At 37.4% G+C, this 19,793-nt stretch overlaps 1 protein-coding gene across 2 annotated transcripts in view; it reads right to left on the bottom strand.

Annotated features, from left to right (window-relative positions):
• Window positions 1-2,754: 2,754 nt before the first annotated feature.
• The window catches only part of lrba (LPS-responsive vesicle trafficking, beach and anchor containing), an 803,145-nt gene continuing 786,106 nt past the window's right edge, over window positions 2,755-19,793 (bottom strand). For both annotated transcript variants that reach the window (XM_072256051.1, XM_072256050.1), the window contains exons 53-56: window positions 17,417-17,518; window positions 14,593-14,789; window positions 8,397-8,548; window positions 2,755-4,073 (exon numbers count right to left, since the gene is read on the bottom strand). In XM_072256051.1, the coding sequence (XP_072112152.1) occupies window positions 3,983-4,073; window positions 8,397-8,548; window positions 14,593-14,789; window positions 17,417-17,518 (542 nt within the window). In that variant the 3' untranslated portion in view covers window positions 2,755-3,982. The remainder of the gene's footprint in view (window positions 4,074-8,396; window positions 8,549-14,592; window positions 14,790-17,416; window positions 17,519-19,793) is intronic.

Raw genomic sequence — 19,793 nt, forward strand, 5'->3', positions numbered from 1 at the left:
TATATTGATTAAGACAACCTTCCCAAACATATTTGATAAACTCTTCCCCACCCAACCCTTTTAAAGTATGGTAGACCAGTCAATATCTGGAAAAATCACCTACTATCACAACCTTATGTTTCTTACAACAGTCTGAGATCTCTGCACAAATTTGCTCTTCTAAATCCCACAGACTGTTGGGCAGTCTATAATTTCTTATTCCTCAATTCTACCCACAAAGCGTCACTAGTCAAGCTCTCCAGTTTGTTCTGACTGAACACTGCCGTGACATTTTCCCTGACCTGTAATGCTACCCCGTCCCCTTTATGCTCTCCTGCTCTGTCACATCTAAAACAACAGAACCACAAAACACTGAGTTGCAGCTCCTGCCCCTCCTGCAACCAAGTCTCACTTATGGCTAAATTCCATGTGCTGATCCATGTCCTAAGCTCATCCATCTTTCCTACAACACACCATGCTCAACCTTTTGATTCCTGACTTTGTATTTAGGCTTAACAACATCTTTCTCCACAACCACAATGCTATCTGTATGGTGCTGCGGTTCCCATCCACGTTTTAAACTCCAGTTTAAATCTCCACCCCACACTCCGCCCCCCACCACTACATGCAACGCTAGAAAACCTTCTTACTAGGATATTAGTCCCCTTCCAATTCAGTCCACCTTCCCTGAAAGAGAGCCCAATGATGCAAAAATCTGAAGCCCTCCCTCCTGCACCAACTCACTAGCATGCAGCACGGGTAGCAATCCTGAGATCACAATTCTGGAGATCCTTTCCTTTAACTTAGCACCTAACGCCCAGAATTCAATTTGCAGGACCTCATCACCCATCCTACCCATGTCATTGGTACCGATGTGGACCACAACTTCTGACTGTTCACCCTCCCATTTAAGAATGCTGTTCACTCGATCAGAGATGTACCTGACCCTGGTATCTGGGAGGCAACCAACCACCTGGGAATCTCATTCTCATCCACAAAACCTCCTTCTGTTCTTCTAACCAATGAATCCCCTATCACTACAGCTCACCTCTTCCCTTCTGAGTCATGGGTCCAGAAACTGTGCCAGCGACCTGCTCACTGTGGCTTCTCCCTTGTTGGTCATCTCTGCCCCAAAAGTACCCAAAGCAGTATTCTTGTTATTGAGGGGAAAAGCCACAGGGGTACATGGCCCTATCTGCCTATTCCCTTTCCCTCTCCTGACAGTCACACAGATACCTGCCTCCTGCAGCTTAGGGGGGACTACCTCACTGTAGCTCCTATCATCTCCTCAGCAGTTTGATTTTTGAACCATTGCTAACGATTATTCACCAACTTTTTTCCCTGATTCATTGTTGCTTCCCTCCCGTGCTATATTTTTCCTTCCCCACTCAATAATCTCATGCGGGGTTTTGATGTGAAATGTTGACAATTCTTTTCCTCCCACAGATGTTGCTCAACCTGCCAAGTTCCTCCAGTAGATTGTCTGTTACTCCGGATTCCAGCTATAGTCACTTGCGTCTCCAACCTCGTCAATCTCTTTCACCTCATCACCTTGTCAATCTTCAGGTATTCTTTTCAAGTCTCATCTCAAAGATCTCGACTCTTTTCCTATGACAGTGTTTTGATCACAAATACTTGCTCTTAGTGACCTGCAGGACATTTTAAACCAGTCATTTTAATTTTGGTCTGTTGGCATCTCTTGAATAATTTACTGGGACTAGTGCACAAGGCCTTAAGCAGAGGAATAATAGTCTGAGAGGGAAATTGAGTTATTCTGGGAGGAGAGCAGTTTTTCTACTTTGATGCGGCTCCAGGAATGTGTTTTAACCTACGCATGATGTTTATTCCTTTATTAAACTGGAAAGGAAAAGTTAAAAATTTTGGAACTGTCTTATGTGGAAAAACTGAGTAGCTATGAGTTGTGAAAACAGAGCAGAAATTAGTACTTCAATTTAGTGGCAATGCAACATTTTCAGTAACTAAAAAAAAATCAATTTCCTTTCGTCTTTCAGATTACCATTGAAATGAAGTTGAAGTTAGCTGTCCACATGCACGAATTCTACCCCTCTACCCTTCAGGCAGATTTTCCGTACATTTAGTTTGGAATTATCATTAGCTTTCACATTAAGGATAGCTTTTTAGTCAGCTGAACTTAAAACATTTAGTTTAAAGTAGAAGATGTAATAGTTCAGTGTCTTGGGTCTAGTTTTCAGAGTTCTGGTCTCGATCAAAACAATCCTTCCAATTTTTGGCTCACCACTACAGCAGGAAAGTGTGGAGTTCATTGATAAAACAGCTTGAACATGCCACGCATCAGAGGCATTTGAACTTATTCTTGAAAACGCATTGAATAAATATTCATGTGGAATGAAGCTATCAATTACAAATCAGTGAGGCCAGTCGGATTTCCCTTTTAGAAGCTGCTGATAACTAAAATGCAAAAAAGATCATTGCTGATCTGAAACAGTTAAATCCAAGGAATCTAACTTTTAAGCAAAGCGTTTGTTCTATAATTAACTTCTTACAAAGGCTGGTATTATTTCTCCAGCTGAGGTTTAGCTGTCTTTAAAGAGCTACAGATCTGCAGTTGCATAGCCTCAGGTGACTTTGAGTTCTGTTGCAGAAAAGGAAAACGTGATCCATAAGTCATGCAAAGTCACGGTTTACATGAGGTGCTTAGAGATTTACTTGATATTACGTTATTTAAATAAACAGCAGCTGATTTTAAGGTTGGATTGTTTTAGTACTGTCAGTCAAATAAAAGTCTATTCAGTCTCAAGGTACAAGTGAACTTTATTTTTAATCTCATTACACAAACTGAAATAAACTCATTCCAAATAATCACCAAAAAGAGCTTTTCTGAGTGAGGTCTTGAAATACAGCAACTTGGTCCCTTTAGGAGGTTACTAATGTGCAACTAGGCACCCATAAGATCCAAATTGTAGAAATGTTCACCCAGAAAGATGGAATGTTTTCAGCAATCTAGTTTATGAAGGTCTGTAGGTTGTCAACAACATCCCAAATGTAGGATTTCACACACACACCATAAGCAGGACGGGAACTCAAACAGAATTTCACAATTACAAAGAGTCATCAGAATTTAGTATAACAATGCTGAGATTATAAACATGTTGAACAAAGGCTATAGAAATGAAATCAATGGATACGATTCTGTGAAACACACACATTAGTGGAGAACAGACAAAACTTAATACACTGCATTGATTTACGGTTCATCTAAACTTTGAGGAAAGATCCCTTTTCCAGCCCAGCAGCATGCCAATGACAAGAACACAGTTTCCAACACATTGTTATAAAGATAAAAAAAATCTAGATCATAATTTAAATATTGCTTTTTGTTCCCAGTAATATCAGTGCTAAGCTACCATAACATTAAGGGAAATAATGCAGAAAAAAGAACCATGCCTTAGAAAGGATATATACATTTCCACGTGCAAACCTTCTGCCCAAAAAGAATTTCTTTTTTTAAAAATTTGATCTCTGCATATGGAATAATTAAATCACAGGTGTAAATATATTGCTTACTTCTAACATAATTATGAACATCTGATTTAAAAATTCAGTTTTACATTCTTTTAAATCAGTCATTTATTCTTCTTACAGAGATGAAGGTAAAGAAATAGTCTTGTATTTCTTATGAATGACAATCTTATAAAGAATCATGTAAAGATTTGTTCCTCCTAAAAAATAGACATTTTGTATTTCTGCATCAGACTTATATCCTCTGGTGATTTACTAATGATATGTCAAATTCCTTGTATACTACAAAAATAGCAGTAAGCATTTCAAAATACTCTGCTTTCCTAGAGACTTTTAAGTTACATTCAAATTTATTAATGGATGCCATTATATACAGTGACAGGATTGTATGATTCCATTGATTAAAAACTGTCATTGCACCAATGATGGCTGTTCGTTCTTTTCGATGAAAGTCTCAAGATCTCCGCACGTGGTAGTGAGCTCCTGTGCCTTGAATCCACTATTAGTACCTTGTTTGATACTCATGATGCCATCGATTAAAATCTATGTAAAACAGTACTATGCTTCCAGATGCCATACCAGTGATGATAACCCTAAATTTAAAGACACACGATTAATTACACAGAAATTCCACATTGATCACCATTGTTTTTAAGACCTGTCCAACGGAATAAAGATAATATTTGAGGTAACAATGCAAGACATCTATGTTTGTACTTGTTCAAAAGTGCTAGGCATTTAGTGAATAATAGCATCCAAATCTTTTTGCTCATTTTGTTTTCAAGCAGGACAGTACAGTGCATTATATGTAATGACAGCTGTTTTAATAACATTTTAAAGTTAGCACAATGAAGCCTGTTATATGTTAATAGAGATTTAGAGAGCCTACTTGGACAAAATACCTAAAATAGGAATTGATTGGTGCTGTGGATTTGATGCTGATTTCCTTGTGGTATTTTAATGTAAATGCATTTCTGGGCCAGAGAACATACGTCATTTCCCTGCTGTATGGATTCTAAACTGACTTTGAACCAGTTTTTTATGGCAATGAAGCTACTGTAAGAAACTTCTCCTAAATTAGAAGTAAACTGTCATCTCAAAAGATTTTACAGGAAACATTATACCATCTTGATTAAGTAATGTTGCTCATCTGCGAACAGGAATAAGGCACCCTGTTTACCAGTGTTAGTTAGAACATAGTACTCTGCATATAACCATGCCTAGCTGGGAAGTTTATTATCAACCATATTTGTTTTAAATCAACTGTTTTTCCTTCAGGATTAACAATTCATGTTCCGATATGCTTCAAAATAATTTTACAGCTACATTAAACAAAGGTATTTAAAAATAAAATTTTCAAACCCAGTTATTAATTTTAATGACTGAAGATTAGTAAAGAAAATAATCTTGGACCACAAAAGACTGCAGATGCTGGAGTGAAAAAAACAAACTGCTGTGTGAACTGTATGCTGTATGAAGGTCGAGCAGCATCTATGGAGGGGTTGGTGGGATGAGGGAGGAATTGTCAGTATTTCAGATTGAGAACATTGTTTGCCCAAGTTGGTGCATGAGAAGTGCAGAATCATTTCACAAAAAGACCATAGACCACTTACTGAAAATACAAAATTACAATTGTTTAAAACATTCATATCTCACACTTTCGATCTGAAACAGTACATTCAGCAACAACTTGCATTAGACTGCTTTCAAAGCAATTATCTGGAATGGCCTCTCTTATAACACCTGTATTTCTGCCTCTGCCTCAAGACTCTTTTCTTGGTTTCCTCTTCCTTCTCATCTACAAAGGAGGTTTTCCTAAAAACGTAACATCAGCTACCATGTCGATGCTGCCAACGCCCATCTCCATCTCAATGCCGAGCCAGTTGCAATTATAAACATCATATGAGTTTCAATCACATGTTGATGCCATACCAAAAATCCTCTTCTAAACTTTCTCCTCCAGAACACAGCTAAATTCAACTTTTTCTGTACGTTACAAACGAATCTGTCATTTGTGCTTTTGTTACCTTTGGGCTTTTCCAGGTTTCCTTCTTCTACTCTTCAAGAATCTTTCTAAAATCTGCTGCCAAGGACCTAATTAGCAGAATTCCTTACATTCTTCAATCCTGTAGTTGCTGACTAACATGGGTATATGGTAAATTAAAGCACTAGTTTGAAAATACTTTTAAAAAAAGATTCATCCTCTCCTTCTATCTGTAATTTCCTCTTACTTTGTAATATTCCAGTATCATGGACTCTCCATCGACTTCTGGTGTATCCTAATTTAACTGTACTACCACAGTAACCAAAGCTTTGTGTGAACAAAATCCTCAGTTTCTCCCTAAACATATATTGTTTTGCTTTTTATACTGAGAATGCTCCTTAAACCTATCTCTCCCTCTGCTGCAATTAAAATCTTATTTTGAAAATGGGAATTTAATTGCAGCATGTATTAATAACATTTTATTTTAATCTTTTCCCTCCTTTACTCTCTCCACTTTAAATGACAGAGTAAATTTTCAGTAATTGCTCAGGAAAATTGTCTTTGGCAACTGAAAACGAAGAGACTGTAAGGATGGTGGAGTTTTGCCTGCTTCACACAACCACACAGGTATACTCACATGGAAATGGATAATACTATAAATATATCCTTAAAAGAAGTTACCGTAAAAATCAAATTGATTTTGTCAGTTGAGCTTGTAACTATCTGGAATTTTTATATTATAAGCTTGGCATGGGGATTTGATTCGAAACTTTATGTAATAATTTTAATAAAAGTACACGATTGCCACTTTCCAGCTCCATATAACAGGTAGCACTTAATCAAAAACACAAGGTATTCTGCAGATGCTGGAAATCCAGAGCAACACACACAAAATGCTGAAGGAACTCAGCAGGTCAGGCAGCATCTATGGAATTGAATGAACAGTCGACGTGTTAGGCCATGATCCTTCCTCAGGACTGGAAAGGAAAGGGGAAGATGCCAGAATAAAAAGGTGGGGGGGAGGGGAAGAAGGACTTGCTAGAAGGTGAAAGGTGAAGCCAGGTGGGTGGGAAAGGTAAAGAGGGCTGGAGAAGGAGGAATCAGATAGGAGAAGAGAGTGGATCATGGCATAAAGGGAAGAAGGAGCGGCACAAGGGGAAGGTGATAGGCGGGTGAGGAGAAGAGGTGAGAGGCCAGAGTGGGAAATAGAAAAAGAGGGAAGGGGGAGGGAACAAAAAATATTGTAAGCAGAAATTGATATTCATGCCATCAGGTTGGAGTTCAACCCAGGTAATTGTGAAATGGTTCATTTCAGTAGGTCAAATTTGAAGACAGAATATAATATTAATGGTAAGACTCTTGGCAGTTTGAATGATCAGCAAGATCTTGGGGTCCATATCCAGAGGACACTCAAAGGTGCTATGCAGGTTGACAGTATTGTTAAGAAGGCATATGGTATCAAAAACCATGGGATTGAGTTCAAGAGCTGTGAGGTAATGTCACAGCTATATAAGACCCTGGTTAGAGCCCACTTGGCGTACTGTGTTCAGTTTTCGTCACCTCATTACAGGAAGGATGTGGATGCTATAGAGGAGGTGCAGAAGAGATTTACAAGGATGTTGCCTGGATTGGAGAACATGCCTTATGAGTTTAGGTTGAGTGAACTTGACCTTTTCTACTTGGGAGTGATGGAGGATGAGAGGTGACCTGATAGAAGTGTATAAGATGATGAAAGGCAGTGATTGTATGGATAGCCAGAGGCTTTTTCCCAGGGCTGGCTAACACGAGGGAGCATAGTTTTAAGGTGCCTGAAAGTAGGTACAAGGGAGATGTCAAAGGTAAGTTTTTCACACAGAGAGTGGTGGGTATGTGGAATGCATTGCCAGCAAAGGTGGTAGAAACAGATACAATAGGGTCTTTTAAGAGATTCTTAGATAGGTACATGGAGCTTGGAAAAATAGAGGGCTATGTGGTAGGGTAACTCTAGGCAGCTTCTAGAGTAGGTTACATGGTCAGTACAATATTGTGAGCCGGAGGGCCTGTAATGTGCTGTAGATTTTCTATGTTTCTAGGTTGGATGCTACTTAGATGGAATACGAGGTTGCTCCTCCACTCTGACAGTGGGTCACTGTGGGAGAAGAGGAGGCTATGGACTCACAAGACAAAACAGAAATGGGCATAGGAATTAAAATGTTTGGCCACTGGAAAATTCCACTTTGGCAGATGGAGCAGTGGTGCTTGACAAAACAGTCTCCCAATTATGTCGGGTGGCATTAATGTAGAGGAGGCCGAATTGGGAGCACTGGATACAATAGATGACCAATAGACAACTCACCTGAAAAGTTTGGAGCCCTGAATGGAGGTAAGGGGGGAGGTGAATGGGCAGAGGTAGCATTTCTGTCACTTGTAACAATATGTGCCACGTGGGAGATTAATGAGGAGGGTTGAATGGACAAAGGAATCATGAGGGAGCGGTCCCTGCAGAAAGCCGGGGGGGAGGGGTGGGAGCATATCCTGTTGAAGATGGCAGAAATTGCGGAGAATGATGCATTGGATGCAGATGCTCATGGGGTGGTAGGTGAGGAAAACCATCCCTCTTTTAAGGTGGCAGGAAAATGGGGTGAGCTTGGCTGTCCAGGAAATGGAGGAGATGTGGGTAAGAGCAGCTTCAATGGTGGAAGGAAGGAAACATCTCTGTTGTCCTGGAAAGGAAAGCCTCATCCTGTGAACAGATGCAGCAGAGATGAGGGAACTGAGAAAAGGAAATAGTATTTTTGCAGGAGACAGGGTGGGAAGAGGCATAGTCAACATAGCTCTGGGAATCGGTGGGTTTATAAAAGATGTCGGTAGACAGTTTGTCTCTAGAAATGGAGACAGAGAGATCAAGAAAGGGGACAATGCTTAATCAAGTAGTTTCTTTATAATTCCTTACCTCTGATCATGGGACATCGCCATGGACCTAATACCAGCATCACAGCCTGGGTAGGTCATCAGCTGTTTGAGGTCCCAGACCTGCCACACAGCCACTACTCCACTGTCTCCCCCAGTGATGAGGTATTGCCCATCACGACTCAGTAGCATCGCCTGGAGAAGAACAGCACATATTACAACATAGCTCTCAGCTCATATCCACTGTCAACTGCTACCTTTGGCTACATCTCAACAGCTGGTATTTTTAAACAAGCCTATATATTAACAGTATCACCCAGGGCTTTCTCCAAGGACATAATGTTCTCACTTCTAGCACTAAACTGACAGCTTTACTTTTCCTAGTATGTCAGTTTGTCACAACTGTAAATCATTAAGCACACTATCCTCATCTTACAGCTTATACTTACTTTTTAGCAAATATGTCATTTTAGTTTCTACTGGCCAACAAATCAAAGACATGTACATTAACAATGGGTGAGATGAAAACATTCTTCGGTCAATGGCTGAGTTATTTGACAAATGACACTGTTATGCAAGTTATGTTCATGATACTGCAGTGAAATTACATAGCCGAAAGATGCATTTGCTAATGGATGACACAATTCCCACTTCAATATTGTTTAGAAGACGTAGAAAGTCTAGTGATTATGCTCGTTTAAGACATACATAAACAAGCAGAATTTGTTTGCCACTAACCACAGCTTTTGTAGATCAACAGCCTCTGTTGGCTTTCTGAAAATCATGAGCAGAATTTCAGTAAGTTTTGAGAAGACTGGAGAAAGCACACTACTACCAAATTCTTTGCTAAATATCATACAAATTTTGAAAAATCAGAAGATAGCTGAACTAACATGTTTATTTAATCATCAGACTATGTCTCATTTCAAACTCACATCAGCTTTGAAAAAGGATCTAGTGTTTTCTTGGCATAAATGACAAATAATCTCTTCTCAAGCTTCTAGCCGGGTATATGTATTGATTATCACCGAGGTTTCACGACAAACTCTGCCTTTCAGCATCATCCCCGATGAAGATGGCAGAGCTTGTCATCAGAACGTCAGTTATAATTGATACCTGTACCCGGCTGGAAGCTCAAGAAGAGTTTATTTGTTACATCAGATTTCTCCTTGTAATTCTGAGCATCAGCATTGTCAGGATATAGTTATGATATAAAACTGCACCTAAGCAGATGCTGAAGAAAATGATTATAGGCATAAAAATTCAAAAATATTTCAAAGGGCACTGTTCATTGCTGCCAAACCTATAGCGACTATCATTAGACATATAACTGTGCATTATATTGACACCATAATATCTGAGAAAATTAAATATTTACTTGTAATTCCCTGGAGTAATGGAGGAAATACAAACCACCCGATCTGTGGATTTTCAGTCCAAAATTAGGAAGAAATCCACCTCTATGTGAGGGTTTTGTGTTAAATATGACTTCTATTCTTGCTATTTTCAAGTCACATTCCAGTTGATACAAACTGCTAAAAGCAATTTGTAAGCCAAGTATTTCAAAATCTTGACAACTGCTCAGATACTGTATATGTTTTGATCAGAGCACTGGATTTTGGCGAGGATACTGAATCTAAAATATTATACAAAAGGAATAAATCAAGTAAGTTCAGAACAATTGCAACGATGGCCCCTGTTGTTTTTTCGAGATTTACCATCTGGGAGTTTCAGCTAGATTGTATCATTATTTTTTTCCGGCACAACCAGTCCAATCCTGGAGAAACCAGGAAAAACAGTAAGGAACTTTAATCCCAGATTACATTGTGTACAAACTTTTCATGGTCAATTGTTTGAGTTTAAAAACACTATATAAGGTGGATCTAAACACAAAACTGATTTCCTACCAATGTCTAATTACCTAACCTTATACATCTAACGTTTCATAGAAAGAACATTTTCTACAAAATAACAATTTATACCTACTACAGGAAAATACAAATTCATTTTCACCTAATTTGAAAATGAAATGGATATTCCTCTTCCCATTGTGTGCATAGTTTCTTGACAAGAAATAGTAATTTTACTTTTGATATAAATAGTGAGCTTTACCCACAATGCAAAAGAAAATGAACAACAGAAGCAGCTTACGATGCCTCAAGAGCATTAAAGAAGCAATTCCAGTGTAGATACAACAGCATTTCTCTAGTAGATTCTGAATTCAATAATACACACAGAAAAAGAATTCTTAAGATGTACTTTATGAAAACAACACACCTTAAAGCTGCTCTTTCTGTAGAAATGAATTGACTGCACAAGTTAGGGCAGTGTTATGCCACTATAAACTAAATAAAAAACAGCTGCAAAACAGGACATTTGGCCAAAACTTATAATATTTCCTCATTTTATTGGCTGTTTACCTTTTGATTGTCACAAGAAGAGGTTTAAAGCTACACAGGAATGTTTCTCTGAAAGGACCAGTCAGGAAGAAAAAAATCAGAAAGAGACAAGGGAAATAGATCGCATGAAGAGACAGAAAATCATAATGCAAGGATAGATTTCACCAATGACTCTTAATTTAAAATAAACTAACTAATGTTATAACTGTCAGACTGATAACTTAGGACAGAAATTCTGGTTGAAACAACTGCAAATCCTTGGTGAAAAAGTACATATTTCACAGACAGAATGGAAGTTTGCTTGTAATCTTTCCTTGCCATGTAAGATAAAAGTGAATTTGAATCCTGTCTTATGCTTGAAGATTGGCAATGTTGCAGTTGTCAGCATTCTGGTATTCCTTTCATGACATCTGAAAGGTATCTCAAAGAATTTCTTGTGCACAGTCCAATACCCAAAGGAGTTCTGCATTACCCGATGAATTCTCTTCATTTCAAATACCACCAAAAATGTCATTTCACAGTCTTTGAGCAATCATTGTTTATCTCAAATAGTCTTTAATCATATAATTTTATTTGGCTTAAAGCATGATAAACCTCAAAAGCTCAAGGCTGCTCAAAGCCAGACTCCAAAAGGGTCCTTTCTAAGGGCACATCTGCAGATTCCTTCACAATTACATAAAGTAAAATTTCCAAAGTTTAAAACACTTTAAATACTTAAAATCTGCAAGATGCTGAAGAAGTTCAATGAAATTCATTGTGCATATTTTTTTTAAATCAGCAGTAAATATATTTGAGCAAACCAAATCTTTCCCTTCTCAAGGTTCAATACTTAGGAAAAACACAAAATCCCTGCTGACAGGAGAAAGTATTCAATCATGGCAAAGGAATCTGAGTGATAACAGCAATGAAAATAAAATTAAGAATGTGTCTAATGCTTAATCATTTAGGGTAGTGCATTGTTTTACTTTTATTATACATAATTATTTCAAGCACTCCTTGTACTAGCACGAGGAGCGTACTGTGCTCTGTTTATACACAAGATGAGTCACAGGCTTGGCTTAATGTCGCTGAAAGAGAAAGATGCCAACTCTAGCCCTCAAACCTGACCACAATACCAAAACTCAGACGAATGCAACATAGTAAGTGGTGCCACAGTTTTAATGAAATATCGAACTGAAGACCCATGAATCAATATAAATGACCATAAACAACTTCAGGCAGAGAATACTTGGGCAAGTAAATATTCTTTCCAAAGCCATTAAAAATATGAACTTGAAAATAGAAAAATACTGCAGATGTTGGAGATCTGAAATAAAAACATGCTAGCTGAGGAAATATTCAGCACTTCAGGCAGTCTTTGTGGAGAATTAATAGCTATGACATTAAAAAAAAAGCAGGAAATCTAAAATAAATGTAAAAAAAATCTGAACCATGCAGCAGGTCAGGCCACATCTGGAAAATGAGAAACAGAGCTAGTGTTTAGGTCAACAATTCTTCATCTAGAATAGAATTGTTATCTGAAATCAATGTTGAGCCAAGGAAGTTGAAATGTGCCCATTAGAAACTGTTCTTTCAATTTATGTAGAGCTTCTTTGGAATGGTGTAAGGGGCCAAGTGCTGACTAACTAGACACTCATCTCTTATACTACATATGAAACATGGCCTGTAAATTTGCCCACACAAGAACAATTGTGGCTATGTTGAGGAAGTAACTAATTAGCTCTGAAACAGCTTGGGATGCCTCAACCACAGGAAATATAAAACTGATATACTGATTTTCTCTTTTTCCTTTCACAAATCTTGATCACAAAACAGTTTTGACTTGGGAGATAGAGAGGAAAAACTTAACTGATTTCCCTCCATTCAGGAACCTTACAAGCCTTTAAATGGCGAGCTTAGAAGAAAAATCTTTTCAGAAAATGTTTATTCTAAGAAATTACTGCACAAAACCTGTCAGATATTGTTCATAGGTCTGATGTTCAACATAGGAGTAATTCTTCTGGTATTTCTCACTGTAAGTGCCAGTAAATGTTTAGGACTTCTGCATAAATTCAGAACTTGGGCTCCACCACTACTTTCCAAGCAGCACAAGCTTTTGGATACCTCAAGGTGCCCAACAATGGAGCATGAGCTTGCTCAGATTCCAGATCAATAATCTTGCAAGGTCATAATTTTAAATAAAAATTGTGAGGTGATTTAGCCCTGGAACTTATCAAAATAATTTGGAGATTCCATGAAATTTCAAGGCCCTTCAGATAGCATTTTGTCTTAAGAAGCAACAATGCCATTGAATTAAATGGACTGAATCACAGCCAAAGGGAACCACAAGCTGCCAACTGCCAAGTCGTAAGCTGTAAGTCTGAGGTGAGCTGGAGTTTGGACCACGGTACATCCAACAGACAAGCTGCTATTAGAGTCACCATTATGTCCTGCAGCTGAAGAACAATATATTGACAAAAGGGACCAGATTCATCTGTGACCCTGCCCTCAGCCTTATCCCAGGAAGGCATGTCAGACAAATTGAATAAGTAAACCTGTGCTCACTTCTATTAATGTTTTTTTCAATTATGTCTTAATGTATTTTAATTAACATTTTAAAATGTTTAAATATTTTAACCATCAGCTCTGCCAGGCCATTTCAGGTAGTTAGAAAGGCCTCAGAATATGGTGCCCATGCATCCTTGTTGCTCAGGCTAGGCTGTCAACAACACGTCTCACGTCTGTTGAGTGTGCAGTGAGTTCATTCAGCCTTCTGTACCAGTAAACCTCAGTGGAAAGGACGAGGAATGCATTTGGTGAATCTGGGGAACCATGAGGGTGTGGTGAACTGTTTTTAATTATTTACACAGTGTTCTTAATTTGGTGTGAAATAATTTTTGAAATTTTCTGATTTTTTTTAGCTCAATATTCTAAAAATGCTTTGAAAGGAACATTGAAAGGTTTTTCGTCACAATAAGGAATAAAGCCAGAGGCCGAGTCAAGCCATCCACCAAAGCTTTTCAGGGAAGTTTATGAAAAGAGCTAGCCTTGGCCTGCACACGTCTCCTTACCAGCAGTGGAGCTCCTGCATCATTCATGGTCTCTCGGCCTGGCTCCAGGATATCTAGTCCAGAGGAATCAGCCTTCTGGATTCAGGAAAAGTTTGGTTGAATGGGAAACATGGGCAAGAGGAAAATGTAGATAATTGTAGATCTTTCTATTACTGTTACCATTTTTAGATCCCAACTTAGCATACACAAAGTGTTGTACTTTTGTACTGGTGCTTCTAACCTAGTAACTTAGTGTCACGACTCAATTCCTCATGTGAGGCTATTAATCATTTTGGCTAGCCCTGCTCTCAAATAAAATCTCAAATGTGACAGTCCAGGTACAGTTGATCCTGAAATTTCTCCTGACAAACATCTGGAGACTGAAGTCTTTAATTGGAAGTAGAATCTCATTGGCCAAGTACAAAGTTCAACATAGTTAAACCCAGCATCCTGGATTTCTTCACGACTAAATGTGGGGATGACCTGTTCTACCTGTGGAACAAACCTGAGACTCTCATAGACAAAGTGAAAAGGATCAAGGATGGAAAGAGGACAGGGAAGAAGTGAAAGTGGATAATGAGCTTTGGTCATGGGAATTATCAAAACTAACAGGAGATTCTATGAAGTTTCATGGTTCATCATATTAAGCAAAGCCAAGAAAACCTTGAGGACAATCACCAATCTTATCCCAGTTTCATCTTGGCTAACCGCAGACAAATCAATACTTCTTCACATTTAATACTGCTTGGAGAAAGCATCAAGGATAGGGCACACAAAGCACCTTAAGTTCGAAATATAAGCAATTCGTTACCTTTGCCGAATCCTCCGTCTCCATCTTCGTTAGCAGCTTTCCATTTACACTGAAGACACAAAATTGTCCTTTTTCAAAATAAATAACGCACTGGCCTTCAGAGGACAACTGGATTAATTTGGGATGCAAGCAGTTTTCAGGGCTTTCAAGGGCCTTCAGCAAGTCCCCATTCATTGTGTGGATCAGGCATGGACCCTCTATGAATCCAGAAGAAAAAAGGCACTTTGGTGAATCTTTCAAAAACATAGAATCAACATTTCTTTCCATACAGCACATTCAAATCACTTACTTAGTACAGGGGAGAAGGGAGCCGGCTAGTTCACGAGTTAACAACAATCCACTCTCCTTATTTCCACATGATCTTGCATTTCTTCTCTCACATGCCCATCAACCACTAAGGGGTGATTTGCAGTACATTTCACGAACTAGCAAGTTTTGGGATGTGGGAGGAAAAAGGAGCACTTAGAGGAATCCTACAGAATTAAAGGGAGAATTGTGCAAACTGTACATATACAGCGCCAAGGTCAGGATCAAACTCAGGTTCCTAGAGCAGTAAGGCACCAGCACCACTCCAGTTTTACTTTTTGCCCTAGGGTTCCACTGGTATTGTACACATTATTATTTATCAACCCAATCTACATAATGTCCTTTCTAGAATTGTCTTCTCAAAAAGAACATACTTTCTCATTGTATTTTTAAAACTAACAACAGCACACACTTTCTCTGTTTTTCTTCTTTAAAAAAAGGTAAAACAGCAAATATCACGTGCAAGGTAGTTACAGATTCAAATGTGTCGTTTCAACATAGCCAGAGCCAACCTGAGTTGGTGTGCTCTGCATGTCACAGGTTGAATCTCTAAGTCTGACCCAATGATCATCTTTTTAGACACAATGACAGATTTTGAAAAAGTTACTCAATTAAATAGAACTTTGTTTGGGTCAGACATCTGGTAATTCTTTTATAAAAACATATTTTAAAGCCTCTGGGAAAAGGTAATAAAATTTTTCTGGAGCAAAATCAGCAGTAGGTAGAGTTCATTAAAAAAAGGTTTCTGTTTTCACAGGAAATCACAAGCAGTGCAGGGATTTGGGATATACAAGAGTGTAAGCAAAGGCATTCAGACCAAGTAACAATTATAGTTTTTTTTGCACAGTGACACAAAACAGGACCAACATGATTAGAGCTTTTTGTATTAAATGACTTCCAAGTTTTACCTACTTTGACATTCCACATGGTGTATTATTTATGCGATTCATCTTCTAAAACTTTAACTATCCCCTTGTTTTCTGTACAACTGATCCAATATGATAATATTACTAGTAACACAGCTCACAAGACATCTATAGAATACCTAGCCTCAAGTTTTTTTCTTTCCATCTCAGCATATAGAAATTTACAATACTCAATCCAACAGTCAGAGCAAGAATTATTTATACTTTTGAGTTCAATTCTCTCATCCTGTGCCCGTACTTCCGTACCATCTAAATGTTTTCCCCTGGAGCTGTTACTATGACTTGCTCTGTATATTAAAGCTATTTGCTGTATTCTCTCTGGAACAGTGTATTTTACATTCACATTAGTCCTTATTCAATGAAATTTCTCCTAATTTCTACGTTTGGTCAGTTGATACCTTATATATCTATTTTATCTAGTAACTAAATGCCAAATTCTATAAAGATCATGAAACTTGAAAGTGTATCTAACTTTAGTTGAATTATAAAATTAATTGCAAAATTTATGATACTCCACAAATCAAAAATAACAAAGAGAGAATGTGTATGAAGAAAGGGCTGCTAAATGATGGACAAGATAAACTCACAAGTAACAACACCAACAGTTTAGTTATTTTGGATAATGATTTCCCAGGATAGTAAACACAGTGTATATACATTAGAAAAATAATTTTAAATAAATGATTGAAATAGAAAATGGGGGAGATAAATGATCAAATGACGGGCTGGTGAAAAATCAAGGACATGCAGATGCTGGAAATTGAAAATAAAAACAGAAAATGCTGGAAATATTCAACAGGGCAGGCTGCATCTAATGACTTAAAAGATTTTTCAGACAAGGAAAGGTTCAAAAGAGGCATTCCCCAAGATGGGATCACTGCTAATGACAATTTGCAGAAATAGTTTGAATTTGAGAATTTAATATTTCTGCCTCAAAGAATTAACAGTGCTGGTTAATACCAGACCTCAATAAAGATAAAAGAAAATATTAAGAAACTTGTAAAAACGTGCACACAATGTGAAATAATTATAATATCTAGTGTCTTTCCAATTTACCTTTGAAAAATTTTAAGAACTTTTCAAAGTCATCTTTTTCTTTCTTACAGAAAAGAGCCCGAGGCAATTCATCCTTTTCACTTCAGTATATCACCAGCATATCTGGTTAATCTTGTTTGCACCTTGGGAAATTCAGGAGAACCTCAATCACTCAAGGAATGATTAGAATGTGAAATGTGTTACAAGCAGTGGTTAATGTTAAAAGTATAGGTGAAGCTGGATAAATACATGGGAAAGAAAAAAAAGATATATAGACAGGTTTATACATTTTGATGTGCATCTCCCAATCTAATTATAATGTTATAGCTCTCCTCCAGACAATTTACATTTTCCCCTCATGTTAGATTGCCACAACTGTTGCCTCCAACTCTTTCTCATGAAATGACTCTTTACATAACCAATCTGTGAAAAGCATGATAAAATTAATGTAGGAAATGGGGAGTTTTTTTAATATTAAGCAGGAAGATACAGCTCCTTAAAATTGCACTTTGCAATAAAATATGACAGTTCAATAAACATTCTTTTCCCATACCTACCTTTAGAACCACTGATAACTAGACCGAGTTCTGCACATACTGCAGCACAGCTAATCTCAAAGTCATGACCCGTTAGGATTGCCCGAGGAGCAGCATATTCATCTGAAAAATAAGATGAGCGGTCATTCAGTTTAAAATAAAAGAGTTTAATAATGTAGGACTTGATGTGTAAGGACTGGCGCCAGTTAGCATTTAATGTTGAATACTCAGTTAAGTTTTCTTTTAAACCCTGCTTTTACAAGTATAATCATAATGCATCTCATTTTAAATTCTGACCATTCAGATGCTGAACATTCAGCATTTTTAGCTATTATTTAAGTTGCTTGAGGAGATTACTGCTGGAAAATTGCAATGTAATAATAATGTTAGAAATGTACTCCATTGGTAACATATACTAAATATTTCCTGTTCCTTGCAGTTCATTATGTCATCATTATGCTTGCATAAGACTTTTAAGTTCACTCTTTACCAATCATTTTCTGTCAATTTGCATTCACATCCACATTTCGTTAATCCATTCATTAAAAAATCATATAATGAGCTTTTTATTTTAGAAGAGAAAGAAAGGTAATATGCTAAAAATAAGTAATTCAGTCAAAAGATTCCTGTTCCCAAGCTCAAAATATATTTGGCTTACTTTGTTCAAGTTCAAAAGTTCAAAGCAAATTTATTATCAAAGTACGTATGTGTTACTATATACTACCCTAAGATTCATTTTCTTGCAGGCATTTACAGGAAAAGAAATACAATTAAATTTTACAAAAAAACTATATAAACAGACAAAGTCTGACAAACTCCAATGTGCAAAAGAAGATAAAGACAAATAAAAATAATACTGAGAACACAAGTTGTAAAGAAAGTGAGCCTATAGGTCATGGAATCATGGGGATTGAAGTTATCCACATCAGTTCAGGAGGCTAATCGTTGTTGATTAGTAACTGTTTCTGAGCCTAATGGTGTGGGACCTAAGGCTTCTGTACCTCCTGCCCAATGGTAATAGGGAGAAGAGGGAATGGCCTGGTTGCCCACTTCTGGTTACTCATTCACAAGAAAACACCATCCATCATCAGGGACAATTTGCTTTTCTGCAGCAGTGCTCCTGCAAATGCACTCAATGATGGGGAGGCCTTCTCCTGTGATGAACTGATATGATTTGTAAATCCAAAACTAATCAAAAGGAAAACGCAGCAGCCCAGGAGAACAAGTACACTTAGCTTTACTGTAGTGAGGCACTCACTTATGACATGGTGATGTAATGACATATGCCATTCACATACTTCTATATATAACCCATAATTAATTATATAGACAGCAAATAATGTGTAATCAAAAATATATTTATAATATTACTGAATACAATTGAAATATTAAATACACACAATCCTCCCGGTTTAGCTATAAACTCCAACTCAATACACAATGCATCTCAACTTATAGATACAATATATAACTACCAGGTTGAGTACCCCTTATTCAAATTCCAAATTCTGAAAACCTATGAATACAAATTTTTTTTGAGTGCTGACATGATGTCACGAATGGAACATTCCACAGGGTATCACAGACAGTTCTGAGAAGTAACCACACATACATAATGAAAAGAAGTTAATGGAAAATAGAAAAAATACTGCATAAAGTGAAAACTGAAGTTCTCGATTGTGTAGCGTCAGTGTCAAAGTGAATATATGCCACTTCAGTATGCTGATCTTGAAACAAGCAAAGATCTATCACAACGAACTGGAAATTGAAGGTAATTGCGAATATTCAGCAGGCTGGTTGTAGATCTTTAAGAAAAGGCATGGTATTAAATTTTTTAAAGCATCTGCTGATCATGAAAATATAGCAACAGATCAAGTCTATGATGCTCATTGTTTTTATCACTTAGAGGTATTAAAATTTTAAAGCATTGCTGATGAAAATCTATCACCAGAACAAGTCCACAATGCTGATTGTTTTTATATTGTACATAAAACCTAAAAAAATGTAAAATACAAATACAGTATACAGCAACCTTTTAATCAAAACACTGCATTGTAGGTGGAGACTGAAAGCCAGCTGTAGTTTGTTGTTGTGCAGCAGCTGATTCTCCCAATGCTGTGGTGCTGCTTTTGTTACCCTGCACACATTATATTTTCATTATATAACCAAAATCCGAAAAAAATCCCAAATCCAAAGCGCTTCTGGCTCCAAGCATTTCAGGTAAGCGGTACTCAATGTGTACTATACAGACATCCACAGCATATTAAACTTTAAATTATTCCACTCAGAACTAAATATTTAATCGCTTGCAGAGGATTTCTTACTCTTGTGGGATAATGTCTTTCCTGACAAGGTGGGGGTCACTCTGTTTGGCAGGAGAGTCATATGGCTATGAAAC

The sequence above is a fragment of the Mobula birostris genome, chromosome 4 (assembly GCF_030028105.1).
Source record: "Mobula birostris isolate sMobBir1 chromosome 4, sMobBir1.hap1, whole genome shotgun sequence".
Taxonomy (NCBI): Eukaryota; Metazoa; Chordata; class Chondrichthyes; order Myliobatiformes; family Myliobatidae; genus Mobula; species Mobula birostris.